Source organism: Petaurus breviceps, unplaced genomic scaffold, assembly GCF_028583685.1.
Source record: "Petaurus breviceps papuanus isolate PSGF00001 unplaced genomic scaffold, PetGlider_PUasm1.0 218, whole genome shotgun sequence".
NCBI classification, from domain to species: Eukaryota; Metazoa; Chordata; class Mammalia; order Diprotodontia; family Petauridae; genus Petaurus; species Petaurus breviceps.
The window spans coordinates 9031769-9051659 of record NW_027185872.1 but is presented as its reverse complement, the minus strand read 5'-3'; the positions used below and the strand labels follow the sequence as shown (position 1 = coordinate 9051659).

The 19891-nt window shown below is 50.1% G+C and overlaps 1 protein-coding gene across 2 annotated transcripts in view; it reads left to right on the top strand.

The window, feature by feature from the left end:
- Window positions 1-19891, top strand: part of NXPH1 (neurexophilin 1) — a 224597-nt gene that overhangs the window by 42615 nt on the left and 162091 nt on the right. The window contains exon 1 of one of the 2 annotated variants that reach the window (XM_069094454.1): window positions 5542-5811. The exons of the other annotated variant lie outside the window; for it this stretch is intronic. Within the exon in view, the coding sequence (XP_068950555.1) occupies window positions 5698-5811 (114 nt within the window). The 5' untranslated portion in view covers window positions 5542-5697. Of the gene's footprint in view, window positions 1-5541; window positions 5812-19891 lie in introns of those variants that run through there. 2 annotated transcript variants of the gene reach the window in all.

Sequence of the window (19891 nt, the reverse complement as noted above, 5' to 3'; positions counted from 1 at the left end):
ATACATACATACAGGTGCACAGACACACACACACCACACACACATACATACATACATACAGGTGCACAGACACACATACACACATCCCTGCCCTTCCCCCTCAGTGACTGGGGGCAAATCACTTGACTCTCCTGAGCCCCAGTTTCCTTCTCTGAAGTGGGCTCACCCCGACACCTCCTTGCCAGGATGACTGAGACCACCCTCAGCCCTCCTGAGCCCACCCTCATTCATAAAATGGAGGCAGTGATTCTTGGATCATTGGCTTGTTGTGAGGAAAGGCTCCCATGCATTGCAGTGACTATTCTCCTCCCACAATAAGCTTTCCCTGAGCTTTGGGATGGTGCAACTTTTTCCCTTCCCATTTCTGATAAAAATTTCCACACTTTTGAATATCAAAATAAATCTGTGTCAAAGTAGATAGAATCAAGCAAACATTGATGCAAATATCAAAGCAGACAATTGTTTTAGAACAAAGGTTTTTTTTAAAAGCTAATAAACAGAATTCAATTCAATAAAAAATGACTGAGCAATGGTGATGTTTGAGATGCAGCAGGTGTGGGGAAAATAAAGGGGTGAGAGAGAGGAGTGAGTGAGGGGGAATCAAGCCACACTTGGTGATGAATGAAAGGAGACTCCCAGGCATCGTGGCCCCAGAGGACACACTGGGAGACAGGCTGAGGCCCCCAGCCTGGAGAGCACCTTTGCTGGCCCCTGTCAGGGGTCCTTCTGCTTTCCCTGGGTGTGTCTCCTTGGGAGGGTTCAATCTTAGATGAGACCCTGCCTGAGGTGCCCCCCTCAGCTGCAAGGCTCCTGTCCCCTGTGTGGAATGGAGAGGGAGCAAAGCTGAATTTTGACTTAATTTAATTCAGCAAACATTTATCAAGTGACTACTGTGTAGATGGCACCGGCTTGGGCACCCAGCTAAAGACGAAGACCAGGCTTTGCTCTCCCAGAGCTTACGTGTTATTGACTCCCAGGCCTGCTGGGCAGCTGGCTCAGAAATCCAATTATATGGGATAGCCCCCAACTATGGGGGTGGTAGGGCAAGATGCAGCAGTTTAGTGGAAGAGAATGTCCCTTCCACTGGCCAGCTAGACCCAAGTGTGTCCGAAGTTTGGTTGCTGGATATGGCAGAGGCTGGGCCCTTTCTGGCTGGCTCCTTCATTTCTGCTAACTAGATGAAGGATTCTTTTTTTTCCTAAAAGTCACAGTATGCTTGGTTCACTTTTGTCTCTCTAAGTGCAGGTCAGAGAGAGCATCCAAGGTTCTGATCCTGGAGAAAGGGAAAAACCAAGATAAATCAGGAAGTAAAGGGCGTGTGTGTGTGTGTGTGTGTGTGTGTATGTGTTTTGCAAAGGGCCTTTCCTTAATCAAGTCTAACCCCCATCTGATGCAGCCCTTTGGTTAGAGACAAACTCATTTTATGAAGGGCCTTGGTACTTTGGAGAGTGACTTCTCACTCCCTTGGCTCATAGCTCTCAACCCAAGAATCTTGAGTTGGGGTCGATGTTTGCATGCCTGGGACCCTCCTTCCCCTCAGTGCACTAAGACTGACATTAGCTGAAAAGACATTTTTCCAGAATTAACTAGGAAAATGTTGTTAAAACAAAGAGGGGAAGCATATAGGAATGATTGAAGGCCCCAAGATTAGTCCCAAATCTGTGTCTAGAGCCTCAGAATGACTTAGAGCTCTGAGACTCTCTCTCTCAAAGTCAAGTGTTGGCCTCCAGGTCGTTGGCCAGGGTATGGATGGGGGAAAGGGCATGCTTCTCTTCTCCCTCTTTAGCTGAGGGCACTCTCAGCACCCTATCTCTGCTGGTCTGCTCACATTAGTGTCTCTGGAAAGGTGATGATGGGTGCCATCTTCTCTGCATTCTCTCCTGGGCAAAAGAAAACCAAATTCTCTCCCCACCCCAAACCCTTCCTTTCTCCTTGGTTGCCACCATGCTCTCCCACAGACCCTTCCTCTTCTTAGCATTTCCCAACTCTACCCCTCCCCATGTTCACTGCAGGGAGACCCTAGGCATCATCCTTGACTCCTTATTCTTTCTCTCCCCTCACCCCCCACATCCACGCTGTTGTCATGGCTTATCAATTTACCTCTGCAGCTTCTCTCCAATGTGCCCCCTCCTCTCCTCTGATATTGCCCTCACCTTTGTGCAGACCCTGGTCACCTCGTGCCTGGACCATTGCAATAGCTGCTGGGATGGGGGTGGGGTGTGGGCAAGGTCTTCCAGCCTCAGGTCTGTCCCCACACCACTTCCACTTCATCCTCCATTCAGCCACCTAAGTGATTTTCCTAAAGTTCAGATCTGATCATGTCATCCCCTACTAATAATCTCCCATGGCTCCCTATTGCCTTCATGATCAAATACAGAATGCTCTGCTTGGCATTCAGAATCCTTCCTAACCTTCCCCCTTCCTTATTTTTCCAGTTTTTTTGTTTCCCAATACATACTCTTTGATCCAGTGACACTGGCCTCTGTTCTATGTACAAGACCCTTTATCTCTTGGCTCTGGGTGGAATGTTCTCCCTCCACCTACTGCCCTTTCTGGCTTCTTCCTGTCCCATCTCCTTGGGATGGAGCTTTCCTCAACCCGTCTTATTTCCAATGCCCCTTCTCTGCTAATTATTTCCTATTTATTCTGTACATAGCTTTGTGTATACATCTGTTTGCATGTTGGGTATCTCATTAGATGGTAAGCTCCTTGAGGGCAGGGACTGTCCTTTGCTTCCTTTTGTATCCCCAGTGCTTAGCACAATGACTGGCGCATAGTAGGGCTTAATAAATGTTTATTGATCGATGTTCCCCAGTTACCAGATGGAAGAGAGACGGGGAAGGGGAGAATATCTAAGGGATGGTGTCATGGACATGGTGATGCTGGCTGGCAGCTGACTTGTCGTGAATTAGAATTTGGAGCTTATGGTAGCCTTCTGGACATCAGGCCTTGGCTACTCACCTTCCAGTCTTCCATGAGGGAAACATGGTTCATTTGGGGGAGGAAGAGAAAACAAAGAGAGGCCTAGCAAGTCAGGCTACATGTGACATCCAGGTCCATACCTCGTGTGGCCTAGGACAAAGCCCCCAGAGGGAGGTAGAGGCAGGACGATGGTGTTTCTGGGGGGCCGCCAATGACTGCCAGTGACTGCAGGTGTCTCTGTGGGCCTTCCAGGCCTGCCAAGTCGTCTTCCTCCATGATCTCATTTCAGCCTCATGTCAGTGCTGAAAGTGATGGGCGTTCATATCATGCTTTGCAGAGGTGTTTCTCCCCACTTCTCCCCAGTTACATGTAGTCAGGGTGGGGTTGGAGGGCAGGGTGAGCTTCCTAGCCCAAGTCTGGGCCTCTCTCCTCTGCAAAATGCTTCTGTCACATGAAATTCAGAGCCCTTCCTGTGAGATGTTCTGAGAAGAGGAACCTGTTTTCTTGGCATTTCCCAGGGGTTATCGAGGCACAGCCCTTTCTAAAGCGTTGTGTCATTATTCCTTCTGGGAGGGGTTGAAAAGAGATTTTAGGGCAGGGAGAGGAAAGCATAGATTAAGATCCTTCACAAATGGATCACCCAGTATCCAAGGAGAAAGAGGCCTCCTCAACCTCTGGTCTAAGCTGGACCTGAACCAGAAGGCCCAGGAGGGCCTTGGGTTAGGTGAGGGCCTGCCCCCAGGCAGGCCTCTCTCCCTTGGGGAGAGCTTGAATTGCTAAGAAGTTTGTTTCTTTCTTTGTTTTTGTTATCAAGCTCATATCTGCCTCTTTGCTCCCAGCTCTGCTCTCCAGGGTCAGACAGAAAATAGCTCCAAGCTCCTTCCCATCCCCTCAGATGCTTCAAGGCCACCATGTTGGCCCCCTAAGTCTGGTTTTCTCCAGGCTAAGTATCTTCAGTTCTTCCCTGAAGCCCTCATATGGCATGAACTCGAGGTCCTTCACCATTCTGGCCCCCTTTCTCTGGATACTGCCTAGCTTCTCAACATCCTTCCTAAAGCGTGGTACCCAGAAAGGAACACATGCCCTCGGCACAGTCCAATGAGTGCAGAGTAAGCAGATCTGACAGCTTCTTTTCCTCTCTGATATGGAGATAGGAGGCTTTGGCCCTGAAGACCTGTTAGCCCAAGACGGCTGTGTCAGTAGCCTTGGAGTCTTGCCCTGGCCTTGCCGCACCAGCTTCCAGGGGACACTCGATTCAGTCGATTCCCTGCTTAGGCCTCCCATTTCCTCATCTGTAAAATGGAAGCCCCTCTGCCCTTTTCAATGATTAGATCTCGTCTTTGACCATGTTTGATGCTTGAGATCTTACTGGGCACTGATGCCCTTCACTCTTAAAGCAGACCATTCAAGCCCATAGAGGAGACCCTGTGTTTGCAGGGAAAGTGATTTCTTTCCTGAAATCTGGAGTCTTTTCAGAATTTGATTTTCCTCCTGTGTCTTGCTTCTGAGCTGTTGAGTGAGTCTGTCTGCCTGTCAGGGTCCCAGTGGTGTTCAGTGACTCCCAGTGGACTGAGCCCCTACCCGGAGTGGCTGCTGCCAGAAACCAGTCTGGCCCTCTATCATCTCTCCTCCTAGGATGGCAGCTTTGCCATCTGGGCATCATCAGAGGACAGTGCAGCCCCCAGGGCTCTCTTCATAGAGCAAGCTGGTTCCAACCCCACTGGGAGATCAGAGCCTGTTTTCCTGGGAGTGGCAATGGGTGGCTAGATGGGTGCCCCTACAGGGATTTTCCCTTTTTCATTTCATTCTCAGAATCTTTTATCTTCTGGACATTTCAGTTCCTGAGGGGCTCCATAGGAGAACATCAAGAGTCTCTTCTGTAGTAGACATCTAGGCCCTGAGGCCAGATGCCCAACTAGAGAAGACTCAGCAGAAGCTTCATCAAGAAATGAGGAAAGGAATAATCCCTCCCACTGGAGAAAACCAGAGCAGCTCGGCTTGCAGCAATAACTCACGTCCATAATGACAGTAACTCACAGCAGTAAGTGCTGCTCGTGCTCTGGTCCCCATCGATTCCCAGAGCAGCCCTGTGAGGAAGGCAGGTCTGGGATCGCTGGTGGGAGGAATCAGGCTCGGGGACAGAGCTGGGCCTTGAACTCGGATCTTTGGCTCCCAATCCGGGGCCTTTAGGAATCGGTCGCGTTTATTTCTTTTTAATCACGTAGAATAACCAGCTGTCCAGGCAGGCCGACAGTGATGAAGCCAGTCTGAAGGGGACTGTGCAGGGCAGGTGGGGCCGAGGGGCTTGCCAGCCCTTGCTCTTCTCTTGGATGGCCATCAGCTGTGGAGGGAGAGACCTTGGGAAGCGCGTTCCCTGTCAGGAGCCTCACCTGGGGCCAGGCGGCTTCTAACTCCCAAGGGGGGAGGAGAACGAGCCCACACTATGGGACAGGAGGCTGCAAACGTGCTTATTTGCATTACATTCCTATCTTGTGAACTTGGACACATCCACCAGGAAGGAAGTGAGCATTTCGAGTCAGCAATGTAAATGAGATGCTTGGAATAACACGGGGCTTTATCCGGCCCTAATAACAAGCTTCGGATAAATCCCAGTTCCTGCTGTTTTAGGGTGCCCTTTGGAAGCACCGTCTCTTCGTGCGTGCCCATTGTGTGGCTTGGTGTCAGGGCCTGGGTTTGAGTCCTGCTGCTTGTGTGACCTGGGGCTAGTCACTTCATCTGCCCTTGCCTCAGTGTCCCATCTGTAAAGTGGACCAGATGGTGTCTGGGATCTCCAGCTCCAGTCACCTTTGGGGCGCGTCTTTGAGTCCCCTCATTGTTGCAGGATGTAGATGCCACGAAGGCCCCATCAAGGAGTCTGCCCCTTATTTGGTGAGTGATTAAAAGCCTGGAGCATAAGGGGACAACTTTTGGAAGCGATGTGTGGTGGCGGCATCCACAGCAGGGAGTGTCAGGGCCAGCGAGGAGGTTCAGTGGGAAGGCCCTGAGCCAGGCTGAGCTGTGGGAGTGGGACAGAGAGGAAGGGATGAGTGGGCAGGGGCAGGGGCCTGGGCCTGATCCTCCTCTCCCTGGCTTTGGGGCCCAGTTGGATTCCATGAGCTTGGGTGAGATCGAGCCTCACTCCAGCTTCCTGGGATTCTGCAGGTGCAGGGAAGGGGAGTGCCGGGGCTGTGCAGCTTGTGGGGGTGGGCTCCGTCTCTGTGCCCCAAACAAGGAGAGGGGCCTGATTCTTCCTCTGAGAGCCTGCCTCCTGCTGGTGGATCTTTTCTCCTCAGTATTCCTTTCCATAGCCCAGGCAGTGAACCTGGACTCAGGGGAGCCCGAGTACAAATCCTCCTCAGATACTTATTTTCTATGTGACCCTGGGGACGTCATTTACCTCTGCTTGCCTCAGTTTCCTCCATGGGGATAATAATCACTCCTGCCTCCCGGGTTGCTGTGAGGTCGGACGGGATTCTATGTCTAAAGGACTTTGCCAAGAAACCCCAAAGGAGGTCACAAAGAGCTGGCCACGAATGAAACAACTGAGCAGCCGTGGAGACCCCGAAGTGCTGTACCAGTGCTAGCCTTTACTGCTGGTTTAGAGATGGAGACCCTCCTCTGAAATCCTGAGCTCCTCACATAGAAGTGGGCCTCAGGCCAGGGGGGAAAGGACAGGACAGTCCTGGGCATCGGGCCTAGCAATGATAGGACTGAGGGGGCATTGGGCCTGGAAACCTCCGAGGGCCCCCTCCTCACTCTGGGAGGCCAGAGGCCAAGGAAGCAGCCGCGGGAGCAGATGCACTAAGAAGCCTTCAAGGCCTCCTGGGCCGAATCCTCCTTGTGCCCAGGGGGGTCCAGAGAGGTCAAAGAGCTTGCTAGAGCGGGGCAGACATCTCTGCCCAGGGTCCTGCCCTGCCCCGCCCCCCCCCCATCAGCAAGTGCTTCATCCCCACTTTCTTCCCATCTGAGAGCAACATTCTGGTCAGACCTTGGGCAGGTGGGAGTGGGCACGCAGCTCGGCTCCAGGGCCAATGAGGTGGGAGCCAGGTTGTGAAGGACTTTCAAAGCAAAGCCGAGCAGTTTGTCTTTAGTTCTAGAGGCAAGAGAGCTGCTAGCATGTACTGAGCAGGGGAGGGACATGATCAGATCTCTGCACAAAGAGAACATCCCTTTGGCCTTGGAGGCAGAATTAAAGTGGACACCGGCTTGAGGCAGGGAGGAGCCCTCACTGTGTTACCATGATCTCCTGAGTCATGGTGAGGGCTTGAGAGGCTAGCTGCATGAGCAGAGGCCTCTCTGGGCCTCAGTTTCCTCTTCTGTTAGGCAAGGGGCTTGGCTCCTGAGGTCCCTTCCCATTCCCGAGCTTTGAACTCATGATCCCGAGGCCGCTCCGAGTTTCTTGAAATCTGCAGAGCAGTCTAAGGGCTTTTTTGACATGACAGCAGCACCATTTTAGGGGTGTCTGGCCACAGGATGATACAGAAGTCAATTCCTTCCTAGGTCAGTCAACAGCAGAGCCAGGGGATGCAGCCAAGAGAAAGCCCAGACCTTAGGGACTTCCCCAGCAAACTGTCCTCCAGGGTAAATGGGCTCCCAGTCTCAAAGCATCGAGAACTAACTGGGGTTGAATGGCTGAAGACAGAGAACAATTGTCAATGGTCTCCTCACCTTGAAAGGAGGTCTCCATGGAGTGTCCCAGGGACCTGGCCTTGATTCAGAGTTAACACTCTGATCAAGAGTTGGGTAAAGGTGTAGACGTCATTCTTATCACGCTGTTGGTTGCCATAAATGTGAGTGGGATGGATGGTTAACACCCTGGAGCTCTCACTGGGTTTGAACATTGGACTGCCCTGAAGAAGATGGAATCTCATTGGGACAAATGTGCCCTTGGGTTTAGCAATTTATCAGCAGGCATAAAGAGACTGTGAGTTATCTGAGCATGACCTGAGGTGGGAGGTTAGTGGACTTACTCCCGTGTACAATGATAGCTAAGAAAGTCAGTGTGATCTTCGACTACAGCATGAGAAGAGGCTGAGGGACCACAGGACAGAGGGAGGTGAAATCCTGCCATCTTCTGCTCTGGTCCTGCAACACCCAGAGTGTTGATTTAGGAAGGAGGCTGAAAACAGGTCCCCATGGCTAGCGATAGGCTTCAGGACCAGTTAAGGGAAATGCAGAGGGTGAGTTTGGAGAAGAGAAGGCACACAGAGGGGAGGGGGGAACCCTACCTATTTTCAAGTAACTGGAAATTGCTTGCAATTTAAATTATATTCCTGCCATCTGGGGAAAAAAAGCTCTACACCTAACACGAAGCATTTCTATAGTTCCTTAAGATGAGTGAAACATTTTGCATGGATAGTCTCTTTGACCCGTACGTGCTGGTGTTAATGCTCATTTCGGTCCCATAGAGCAGGGTGAAGGGGCAGATGGAGCCTTTCTTTAAGGGATGGCTTCTTGATCCTTTCCTTTGGCACAGAGGGGCTCTCTGCCAGGGAGAGCTTCCAGCCAAGGCTCAGGGACCACTTGCTCGGTGGGTGGGTGGGGAGGGCAGTGTGCACTAGGCTGCTGCTTCTGAAACCCTGTGGTTTGGATTCTAGACTCCAGGCAGCTGGGCTGGGCTGCAGCAGGTGGGCTGATGTGGACCAGCTTCTCGCTCCCTCTAGGTCCTGCAGGATTCAGCAGCATTTTTAACTTTTGAGAATTTGCTTTCCAAAGTAGAGACATGGTAGAGAGGTCTTCTGTCAATTTGTGTTCCTCTCGAGGAGCAGCTGGGATGGGAATTTTTCTGAATTGTGGCCTCTTGAATGCCCGAGTCCCCATTTCCCATCATTCCCCCTCCAAGCATCCTAAGCAAGTGTGGTTCAGTGGAAAATCAAGTGAACCACTGTGACAGCGCCTCAGATGAAGACAAATGGCAGAATCAGGAGAAACAGAAAGTGCCCGCTTGCGGCATTCTCGTTTGTGCTGATTCCCAGGGTGCTCTCCTAATGGCCTCAGTCCAAAGTGGTGGCAGGAGGCCAAGCTCAGAGACTTGGATGTGGACACAGATGCGGAGATTTTAAGAACAAGACAAGACAAACCAAATCCCTTCCATTTGTTGTCTGCATAGTCCGCACAAGCTCTTTCTGGACCTTTCAGGGCAGGGAACCCACCTTGCCCCAGACTGAAAGCCGGCACCTGTGGTTCATGTACTTTTGTCATTAGGTAAGAATGAGGAAACACCTTAGTGCCCCGTCTGACCTCTGGGAGGAGAACTCGCTGCTTTCCCTCCACCATTTGCCAGCACAAGACCCCTCAGTTCCCCAGTGTGTGGGCCTCACTGGTAGCTCTGTTGAATGGTAATATTTTTATGTTTCAGGGAAGAAAGGGGTGAATCATTTCCTTTATTCCAAAGAAGCACATCCCCGGCTCTATAATTTAATCACAGCAGCTCCACCCTCCCACTCTTGAAGATTTTACCGAATACATTTCATGAATAAATATTCTCCAAGCACTTTTGGAGTTTGCCATAAAATATTAACGGGGTTATTTTTATAAAGCTCAGAGGAGCTGCTCACAGGGGTGTGCCTGTGAATGTAAATAGGCCACCAGCCTCACTCTGGGGGGCTCAGACATTTGGCTGGTTCTGGGACAGCTCCCGCCCCTCTAGCCCAGTCCCTCTTGTTTCTGCTTATCATTTGCCTTCTTTCTTTTCAGTATGGCTCATGGCTTATTAGCATTGGAAAAGATGATCTTCCTAGGGCAATAAACAATAAAAAAACGTGTAATTTGTCCTAATAAACTCAAATAGTAACCCCCACGCCTGGACATTTCCAGCCAGGCATAATTTATCCACATCCTTGGCTGAGAAGCAGCGTGGATCTTTTTTGTGGAGTCCCTGACAGATGGCTTAAGCTTTTTCAGGACGACATTTCCAATCATTTTGCCCATATTGCAAAATTGGCCTTGAAAAAGGGTACGGAGTGGTTCTGCCGCATTAACATCCCGTCAGCTCTGCGGGCTGTGAAGGGCATGAAGAAGTAAAGGAAATCAAAAGAATAATGCCTGGAAAATCTGCTTCTGAAAGTTACAAATGTTGGCAGTATGGTGAAGATCCCAGATTGTAGGATGATCCTCACTGAGCTCACATTTCGAATTCTCGAATTCTAGAACACATGAAACGTAACACCAAAGGCACAGACATTCCCTCCCCTTGGCTCCTGAGGCACTCGGAGGGTGTCCAGAGTGGAGGGAGCCTTAGAAAGGCTCGAGCTCCAGGTTAGTCTTGAAGCCCAGCAGGTGCTGCGCTCCCTCTTCCACCCTGACCAGGACTCCCACTGTGCCCTTTTGAGTTTTTTGCCAGCTCTTGAGGGGAGCCATCAAGGGTCTACATTCTCTCCCCAGGAAATGTGAATCGATCACATTCCCTGACCCAATTTCCATTTTCTGTTGCAGCTCCAGCTGACTGCCCCCATCATACAAAGCCTTGCTTGTTTCTTCTTGCCTTTTGGTTTATGATCAAAATCAATGCAGACCAAAGCTTGTCCCCACCATCTGGAAAGTGCAATTACTGTACACAGCACATGGCCTGACTCCTGTGGGGTCACAGCTTGTGCCACTGACCTCTGGAAAGACATTGGTCTCCAGCGTATGTTTTTCCAGAGGATCTCTGGGGGAAATGTGTGGTTATCGGGTCTGATCTTGAATTTGATGAATGTCAGTCCATCTCTTGAACTTGGCTTCTTTCAGAGCTGATTTTGGTGACATGACCTTAAGCTTTCACAACTTACAACTTCTCAGATCCTGTCTCTTGCACTTGTCCTGGTCATTGCTGACAGTGAAAAATGTGTGTCCCCCTCCCCTGTCCCTCACACATACACCAAAGTAGGTTGGCCACTATCTCATCAGGGGACATTGTGTTGGTGTTGATGCCTGTGTAGATGACTCTTAGGGTCACGGGATCATTGATAGAGACCTGAAGGGGACCAGGTCATGTCATCTGCCCCCTCATTTTATAGAAGGGGATACTGAGCCCTAGAAAGGGTCAAAGGCTTTGGTCCAGGCCACATGAGAAATAAGTGAATTCAGGCAAAGTGTCCTTTCAAAGAACAGACCTTCTCCCTTGATCAGCTCTCCCTTTAGTCTCCCTGCCTGAGGGCCATGGCACCCTCTGGTGCCAGCAGATGGGATGGTTCCAGTGTCGATTCAATCTTCTGTCCTGGTCACTGAGGAAATCAGTAGGGGCAGTGGACATTCCAGTTCTGCAGCTGTGGGCATTTCATCATTGATGAAGGGAGCCATGGGTTCAAATCTCCTACTTTAGCAACAGAGAAGTCTTGATGATAATAAAATGGAACCAGCTACTCAACAAGATTTTGTTAAGACCCTGCTCTGTGCCAGTCCTGGTCAAATGAGTGGAATGCTGGGCCTGGAATCAGGTCAACCTGAGTTCAGCTATGTCCTCCGACACTAGCAATGTGATCCCGGGTGATTCAACCCCATCTTTCTCAGTTTCCTCAACTGTAAATGAGCAGGAGAAGGAAATGGCAAAACACTCTAGTATCTTTGCCAAGAAAGCCCCAAATCAGGGCACAAAGAGTTGGATGTGACTGATAGGACTGGCAGATGTGCCAGTCCCTAGGTAGGCACTCTGCAGAGGCTCGTCTGGTGCTATTCCTGCCTAGGGAGTCTTCCTCAAGTCTTCTCTTCTTGGAGACATTCCCATTCAACTTGTCAATAACAGGTAAAGAAAGGACATTTTGTACTGATTTACTATTACATCCATAGATCTGGGGTGCTACACAAATAACAAAATATTTTCTTACCTTGACCAGGAATAAATACCTTTCTTTTTTGGGGTTTAGAGGGAAACTGATGAGAGTTTTCAGCTCACTGAGGTTAGCACTAAAGCACACTGTGTATCCATTGCTACACAATGATGGTTGCTGGCATTCAGACTGCACACCCTCACTGAGAGGTGCCATCAGTGAAGGTGCCTAGGTTAGTGTGAGGTGGCAGTGAGTCAGTGGTGAGAGACCATTCCCAGCAGGGAGACAGCCTTGCCTGTGACCCAGCAGGGATCGGAGGTGCTGGGAAGTAGCTTTAGAAAGGAGAGTTAGTCTGGTGAGAGAGCCTCAGGTGGAACAAGCTGAGGCCTGGGGCGTGTAAGAGCTGGGATGGTGGTTTTCAGACCGCCATGGGAGGGGTGCTGTGCCACCTTCCCTGCAGGGAGCACCTCTCCAGAAGCATCCTCTTCCAAGAGCTGATGTCTCCAACAAAGCCCTGGTCACCCTGTCCTTGTTCTGGTGCCCGGTATGTAGCTCCCTCCATAAGGCTTACAAGACTTATTGCACGCTCTCTGCTGGAAGTGAATGTGGTGATCCCATGGCCACATGAGAAGGCAGCCAGAGGCAGCCGGGCAGCGCAGCAGCGAGAGCCTGGATGGAGCCACGAGACGGGCGTCTTGTCTCACGGACTCCCTAGCTGTGTGACCTTGGGCAAGTCTCTGTGTCTGTTTCCACATGTGTAAAATGGGGATAACTATAGCATCCGTCTCACGTGGCTCTTGTGGGGACCAAGTGAGGTATATGCACCATGCTTCGAACATCTCAAAGCACTCGAGAAATGCTAATACTTATTCAGAGCCCGTCATTTTCTTTCAGGATCTTTGATGATCTCCAGCCCCTTCCTCCCACCCCCAGGCCTTAGCTCTGAATCTGGGGTCCTACCGTACAGAAAATTGCCTGTTAGTTTGCGTGGGAGTCAGAGGGCAGAGGGCAGAGGTGAGGGAGAACAGTCTTGGTGCAGTTTCCTCGGTAGGATCACATTTCAAGAACAGTGACCCATTTGTGGGGTTGTGGTATTTCACACTAGTACCAGCTTTTTGAAAAAGGGACTCCCTCTTACTCTATTGAGGACTGGCTTTTGGTCTTAGCTATTTCTGTTAGTTGTCTATTTATTTTGGATGTCAAACCCTCATCAGAGATGCTTAGCACAAAGATTTTCTCTAGTTGACTACTTTCCTCCTTATCCTAAATGCATTATTTTTGTTTATGTAAAATCTTTTCACATTCATGTAACTTAATGCTAGTCATGGTTATTTTCTCATTTGTAATTTACTCTACCCCTTGTTTAGTTGAATCCATCCCTTACCCAAGGCTGTAAAAGTCGCCCACTCATGACTCACTCTTCATGACCCCTTGGACCCCTCTATCCTCCTCTATCTCTGGAATAGAACTCTTGCCTGAGTTCATGTTCATTGTTTCCATGACACTTTCTATCCAGTTCACCCTCTTCTGTCCCCTTTTCCTTTTGCCTTCAATCATTCTCAACAGCAGGCTCTTTTCCAATGGGTCTCATCTTTTCATGTGGCCAAAGTATTGAAGCTGCAGCTTCGGCATTTGACCTTACAATGAATAGGTTGAACTACTTTCTTTAAGTATTGACTGGTTTTATCTCCTTCCTGTCCAAGGAACTCCGAGAAGTCTTCTCCAGAATCACAATTTGAAAGTGTTGATTCTTTGGCATGTAGTTTTTCTTATAGTCCAACTCTCACAGTTGTGCACTGCTTTACCTTTGACTACCTGAACCTTTGCCAGCAATGAGATGTCTTTGCCTTTTAGTCTGCTGTCCAGGTTTGTCACAGCTTCCTTTCTAGGGGCAAGTGTCATTTAATTTCGGTGACTCAAGAATGTTAAATAGGTCTCTGCTTCCATCTATTCTCTCTGTTTGCCAGGAAGCGATGGGACCAGTTGCCAAGATCTTAGTTTCAAAAACCTCAAGCTAACTTTTACATTCTCCTCTTCTGCCCCCATCGAGAAGCTTCTTAATTCTTCTTCACTTTCTGCCATCAGAGTGGTGCTGTCTGCCGATCTGAGATAATTGATATTGTTGCCAGCCATCTCAATTCCAGCTTTTGATTCATCCAGTCTCTCATTTTGCATGGGGTATTCTGAATATAGGTAAAATAAATAAGGTGAGAATATGCAGCCTGGTTCCAGGTTAAAGGATTGTCAGGAACCACTCTTGCTATAATGAATTCTTTTTTTTTTTGGAGAGGGGAAGGTAAGGCATTGGTGTTAAGTGACTTAGCCAAGGTCACATGGCTAGTTTTTGTGTTAAGTGTCTGAGGCTGGATTTGAATTCAGGTCTTCCTGACTCCAGGGCCAGTGCTCTATTCACTGTGCCACCTAGCCACCCCATTATAATGAATAGGTAGGGTCTTGCTCAGAGAAGACTGGGTCCCACAGAGGTGATATGCTGCACCTGGCTTCATAACTGAGGTCACCTTTCTGTTCATCCCGGTACTGTGCCCACCATCCTATCGCCAGGTTGGGCAGTAGATGGTTGGTGTCTGGCCATTCCATTCACAGCCTGCCATCCCTTGCGACCCATGTGCTACAATGGTCAGTCTAAGTGCCCTAAGTGATGCTCTTCTGAGAAACCAGTTGGTCAATCAGTCATCGGCAGCAGAATGGACGGTCATCATATGGCCATTTCAAAGCCCAATTCCCAAGTCTCACCTAATTTCTCTGCCCCTGATGATGTCTCCATGGAACTGAAGTCAAACCTTTGCAAAAGGACATAAGGAGAAATCACACATTTCAATGGAAGAAACAAGTGGAAAACAAATAGGGAGTTCCTGGAGCATCATGATTTCCATTAATCCTGTATGATGTGGGAGTTCATTGTCTGATTCTGTGCTGGGATTTTAGAATGTCTGAGCTGGAGGAGTCTGCCAGGGGACATGTAAGTCACCCTCTTCATTTTATCATTTGGGAAACTGAGGTACCGAAATTAAATCTCCTTTTTCTCCTGCCCTCATGTGGAGTTTGGAATAAGGGCTGGATTTATGACAGACTATACCTGAGAGCCTTGCAGGGTTTGATTGTGATAGTTGAATAGCTATGCTTGGAGTCTGACTGATTATTGGTCATGGAGAGCCTGAGCCTTGTTGTCTGGGAAACAAGGCACTGAGACAGGGGCAAAGGCAGAAAACAGTGTTGGCCTCAGAAGTGGGGGCACATCATGGGAATCAAACAGGTAGATGAAGATCAGTGGACAGGGGACCAGGGCAAAAGACTGGGCAGGTTCTGAAGACAGAACAAGTTTACATGCAGTCTTTTCTGTCCCTTGGTTTCTTTTGGCGTGGTCATGATTTTAAACTGTTCTTTGTGGGAGGCGGCCTTCACCAAGATCAGTTACTGTTGGCCAGCACCTACTGTTGCAGACACTAAGGCAGCAGCCCTATTTAAGTGGTGGTGGTGAACATCAAGATAATATAATGGAAAATCTTGAAATTGGTTCATGCTCAGTGCAGAACTGAGAACCTGTTAAGTTGTCAGTTAAGAGAACTGTCTCTGGCCTCATGGCAGACCAAGGGTAGAACCAGGCCCTGGGTCCACACCCTGTCCACACGATCTGCTCAGCTCCTCCAAGAATGTCTTGCTTTTAGGCAAGCAAGAAACATCTTTCTTGAGTTGTGAGATTCCCCAGTGGGCCTGTCATGGCTCTAGGCCATGAGTTGTCTCTGGCCCCTAACTCTTCCAACCTTAATCCCTCAGCCCAGGGCAACCTAAATAATTGCTCAAAGTCTCTTCAAGTACCTGGGCCTTGGTTTACTCATCTTGGAAATGATCCCTGAGTTACTGAGTTGACAGAATTGTCAGAGAGTTGAATTGAGGAATATGCTATGAACACCCAGAAGGCATTGGATAGATTGTGATGAGTGACTGAGTATGATACTACAAGAACCTGGTTTATGGGAGTGGGTTTAATGAGAGTGCTTCTATGGGCCATGACAGCGACTGTCATAAGCAGAATGTTCCCATTTTCCTATTAGCTTGACAGCAGCCCTGTGAACAAGGGACCAGCCAAGATGGCCATAAAAGCCCATCTTTCCAATGTGCCCAAGTGAGATCAGAGTCAAGGACTAGGCCTCAGAGCTGAGAGATTCCACAGGCACCACTGATCCTGGGGCCCTTCACCTTTCCTGTGCCTTGGACTCCTTGGACAGCTAGTTGTCCAGTGGGTCTTTGGAACCCTTCCTCAAAATCAGAATTTAAATGCATTAAATAAAACACATTGGATCACAAAGGAATTTGAGAGTGTTGAAATCCTTTTTTAAAATATAAAAAAAAATGACCAAGTTTACAGATCCCAAGTTAAGGAGAAAGTAGAAGCCCGGAGAGGTGTAGTTGTCTGCCCAACATTGCACAGTCCTGGAGTGGGTTCATCAGGATCTGAACCCAGATCTCAGGGCTTCTTTCCATGACCCCACTGAGGAACCTGCTGAGATTTTCCTCCCTGAGTATGGTGCCCTTCTTCTTGTGCCTTTCTGTCCAATGCTGTGACATACGAGGACTATTTTTTAATGATTCCCCCCAGTGGTCAGAATTGTTTTTGCTTCAGTGGAAGCAGAGCCAGGCTTGAGGTCCTGATCTGAGCTGCTGGCCATCTGGTCTCTCGGGGTAGGCTTGGGTTTCTGAAAGCTGTCTGCCCCAGGCATCTGTGTGTGCATGATATTGTCAGTGAAGTCCTTTTGGGTAAATCTGTTTGTGATCAGGAGCGGCTGCTGCTTGCCTGAGAGGAGAGTTCTGGGGAGCCCCCTCCCTGAGTATGCCGAGTGTGTCACTGGTTCTGCATTATAGGCGTGCCGAGAGCATGGAATGCCACGTTCAGTGCTCTGCTCACCTTGTACTTTCCCCCATCCATAGTATTCCACTCGCGGTCCTAGGAAGGTGTCAGCATAGTGCCTGGAACAGAGGAGGTGCCTAATCATTGCTTGTTGGAGGCGCTGCATTGCGCTGAAGGGGGGATTCCTTGTCTTGCACGGGGGCCCAGCCGTGTCCCCCCAGGCCTCCTTCTCAGAGTGGAAGTCGCTGGTCTTGGTTCTGGCGGGAAGATTCCCAAAGGGGTGGTCTTTGGAGAGGCGGCGGCTGCGGGCTTGAGAGTTCCCACTCTTGACTCGGAGACATTTCCGATCATTTCTATTGCTGTTCATTGTGGCTGTCTCCTTGCAGTAAACTACTAGAGGGCAAGACTGAGGGGACGCTGCTGAATCATATTCCTGGTGCCTGGTGCTGGGTGCAGCACAGGGCAGGTGCTCGCCGAATGTCGGTGCAGTGAATGGATGGACGGACGGATGGACGGACCCATCCTTTACCACATGCTTAAGGAGTAGAAGAAATGCAGCCAGGATTTCCCCTCTGCCGCATTTGCCCTAGGCGGCTTCTCACTCTGGTGGGAGAGAACGTCAGCTCTCTGAGGGCAGGGACAGCTTGATTTGGTCTTCATTTGCCCAGAGTGCAGGAGCCTTAGCATGTGCTGAATAGCATGTCTGTTGAATTGAATTGAAGGCAATGCAGCCATCCCATCTGGTCTGGAAAAGAGATAGGAGGAGAGCCTTGGATGAGCTGTGTCTGACCTGCTCAGGAAGGTGGGAGGAGGCCAGAGGTGACCCGTGGCCCCTTCACCCACTCAGCATGACTTCACATGACAGAGGGCCCTTTTCTGTGTCTTCCTACTGCCTTGAAACTTCTGTTTTCCTGCTGGCGTGGCTTTCATGCAATTCCACTAGGGACTCAGGGCTGGGACAGTGGAGAGAGGCCAGGCCCAGAGCCAGCCTCAGACTGGGGAGCCAGAGACAAAGGTGAGGCCATCCCTGCCTCAAAAGAGCTCCTAGTTTCTTGGGTCCACAGATTGAGGATTCTGACCTGGGAGGGCACATGAGTTATCCAAGACCACTTGGCAATTCATGGAACGGGTAGTTCAATGGCGATGGGAATAGCCATTAAAGCTTAAAGCTGCACCAAGACTTGGAAACACCCTGTGTGTGCACAAGCATATATACACACAGAACGCTTGTATGTGTACACAGATTTAGAAATCAGTCTGCACCCCAAAGCATTTTTGAAGATCGGTCACAGCACTCCATTATTTATATATCCAGATGCAAAACTCAATTGCCAGTGATGCTCCTCCGTGTCCATGGCTGCCCACGCCCTCCTGTGAATTCACCAGAGGAGGGCCATCCAATGCTCTCGGAGTCATTTCGATGGGAGTAAGGAACAGTGGGCACCTGCAATGATCGTGGCAGGTATTTGGTCGTCAGGTTCAATGCACTTTTATTCCGTACTTGCTATTCAGGGAGCCCTCTCCTGACGTCCTGGTCCTGACCCATGGGAGGCTGGCACATTGAAGGAGATGACTACTTGAATGAGAAGTGTGTCTGGGGTCTTACAGTGTGGAGGAGCAGGTTTATTTTGAGTGACAGGGAGGATTTGGATGCTGAGATCGGGTTCTGACCTGTCCCTCCCTCCAATCCTTGTTTTCTTTCTGTTTCCTCCTGTGCCTCTCACTGCCCCTCTCCATCCCTGCTTGTCTGTCTGTCTGTCCACCAACATTCAGCACAGTGCCTCTCATGCAGGTCTTTGGGCAATCTGAGGGGGCTCCATGATAACTCAGGCAGGCTGTCTCCCTGCCATCCTCTCCCAGCCTCGTCTTTCAGCGTCCCCTCTCATCGCAGCCATCATGGGCTTCACATGCATTATTCAATTCAGGACAACACTTTAAGTCCACCTTAAATGCTAGGCTAGGATGAAGCTAGGGGCCAGAGATCCATAAAGCTGTTTTTGTGCAGGTCCGTGGGGTGGTGGCTGTTGTGGCTGTAGGTCTGGTGGACTAAGCTGGCCCCCTCCCACATGGCTGGCAAGTCACCCAGAGGTGAATGCTGCAGTGGAGGAGGTCATTTAGGAAGGCAGGGGAGTTCAGAGCCAGGCTCAGGGTTAATCCTAAACTCTTATTCCTGCAGCAAGTCACAGGGGGGCTGTGCTACAAGAAAGTCAGTAGGGAAAAGCTGCCCTTAGGAAAGCAAGACCTGGGAGAACAGCTCCTAATTACCAAGGCTGCTTGGCACTGCGGCTCCTGAAAGGATGCAGCTCCCTAAGGCATTGCAATTGGATTCTGTTAATAAACACTTGTGTTTCCAATCCGCTTCTGAAGATGCTGGAGTCCAGCAGACAGAGGCCTGGATGTGGAGACAAAGGGCCTGAGTTTGAGTCCGGCGCTGGGGGAGGAGGGCTTGGGAAAGTCTCTCTAAGCCTGGGCCTTTGGACTAGGGGTCGTGTCTAACTCCATATCTGTGGTCTCAGGAGCCCATGGCTATCGGCAGATTAGGTCGCTAGGTGCTGAAAGGAGCCTGGTAGCGGAGCTTAAGATTTGTATTTGGAGCCAAGGAGATCTGGGTTTGAATCGTGTTTTAAGAACTTGCCTGTCATGTGACCCTGGGCAAATCTCCCTCAGTTTCCTCTTTCATAAAATGGGGATGTGCAATCGCTTCCTCCCTCGCAGGGACGCTGGAGCACCCCACGAGAAGCATTTTGCAGCCCTTCGCGTGCCCCGCTAGCAGCCCATCACTCTCTTTACCCCCACCTTTGTTTCGTTGCCCTTCCCCTCTGCCTCAAATGCAGGGGGCGGCCCTGCCCTGCCAGCCACAACCCTCCTGCGCGTGTGCTCAGTCGTAGTGTTTTCTACACAGACACAGGGATGCTTCTGCCTTCCCTTCCCCAAATGAATGGACACCCATGCATTAAGTACCTCCTGTGGACAGGAACCAGGCTGCGCAGTGAGGAGCGGTATTAGGGCCACAGTGAAGCTCTCCGGAAGATGGCCTGTGAAAGGGAATAGCGGGCAGGGAAAGAGGTTTGGTCACCATCGCTGGGCTGGTGAGCAGTGGGGCCTCAGAGCCAAGTCAATCGTCTCACCCTTTCCAGAAGCAAACCATGCCGTGGTTGTTCCCAGAGCAAGAGGAAGGAGGAGGAAGGAGGGAGGCATCACACCCAGGTCTCTCCAGATTGATGCTCTCTCCCGCCTAGTCTGTGCAAGACCTCCTGCATCGCCACGGGGAAGGATGGGAGAGGGAGAGGCCCCCAAACGACTGAGGTGTGTGTGTGTGTGTGTGTGTGTGTGTGTGTGTGTGTGTGTGTGTGTG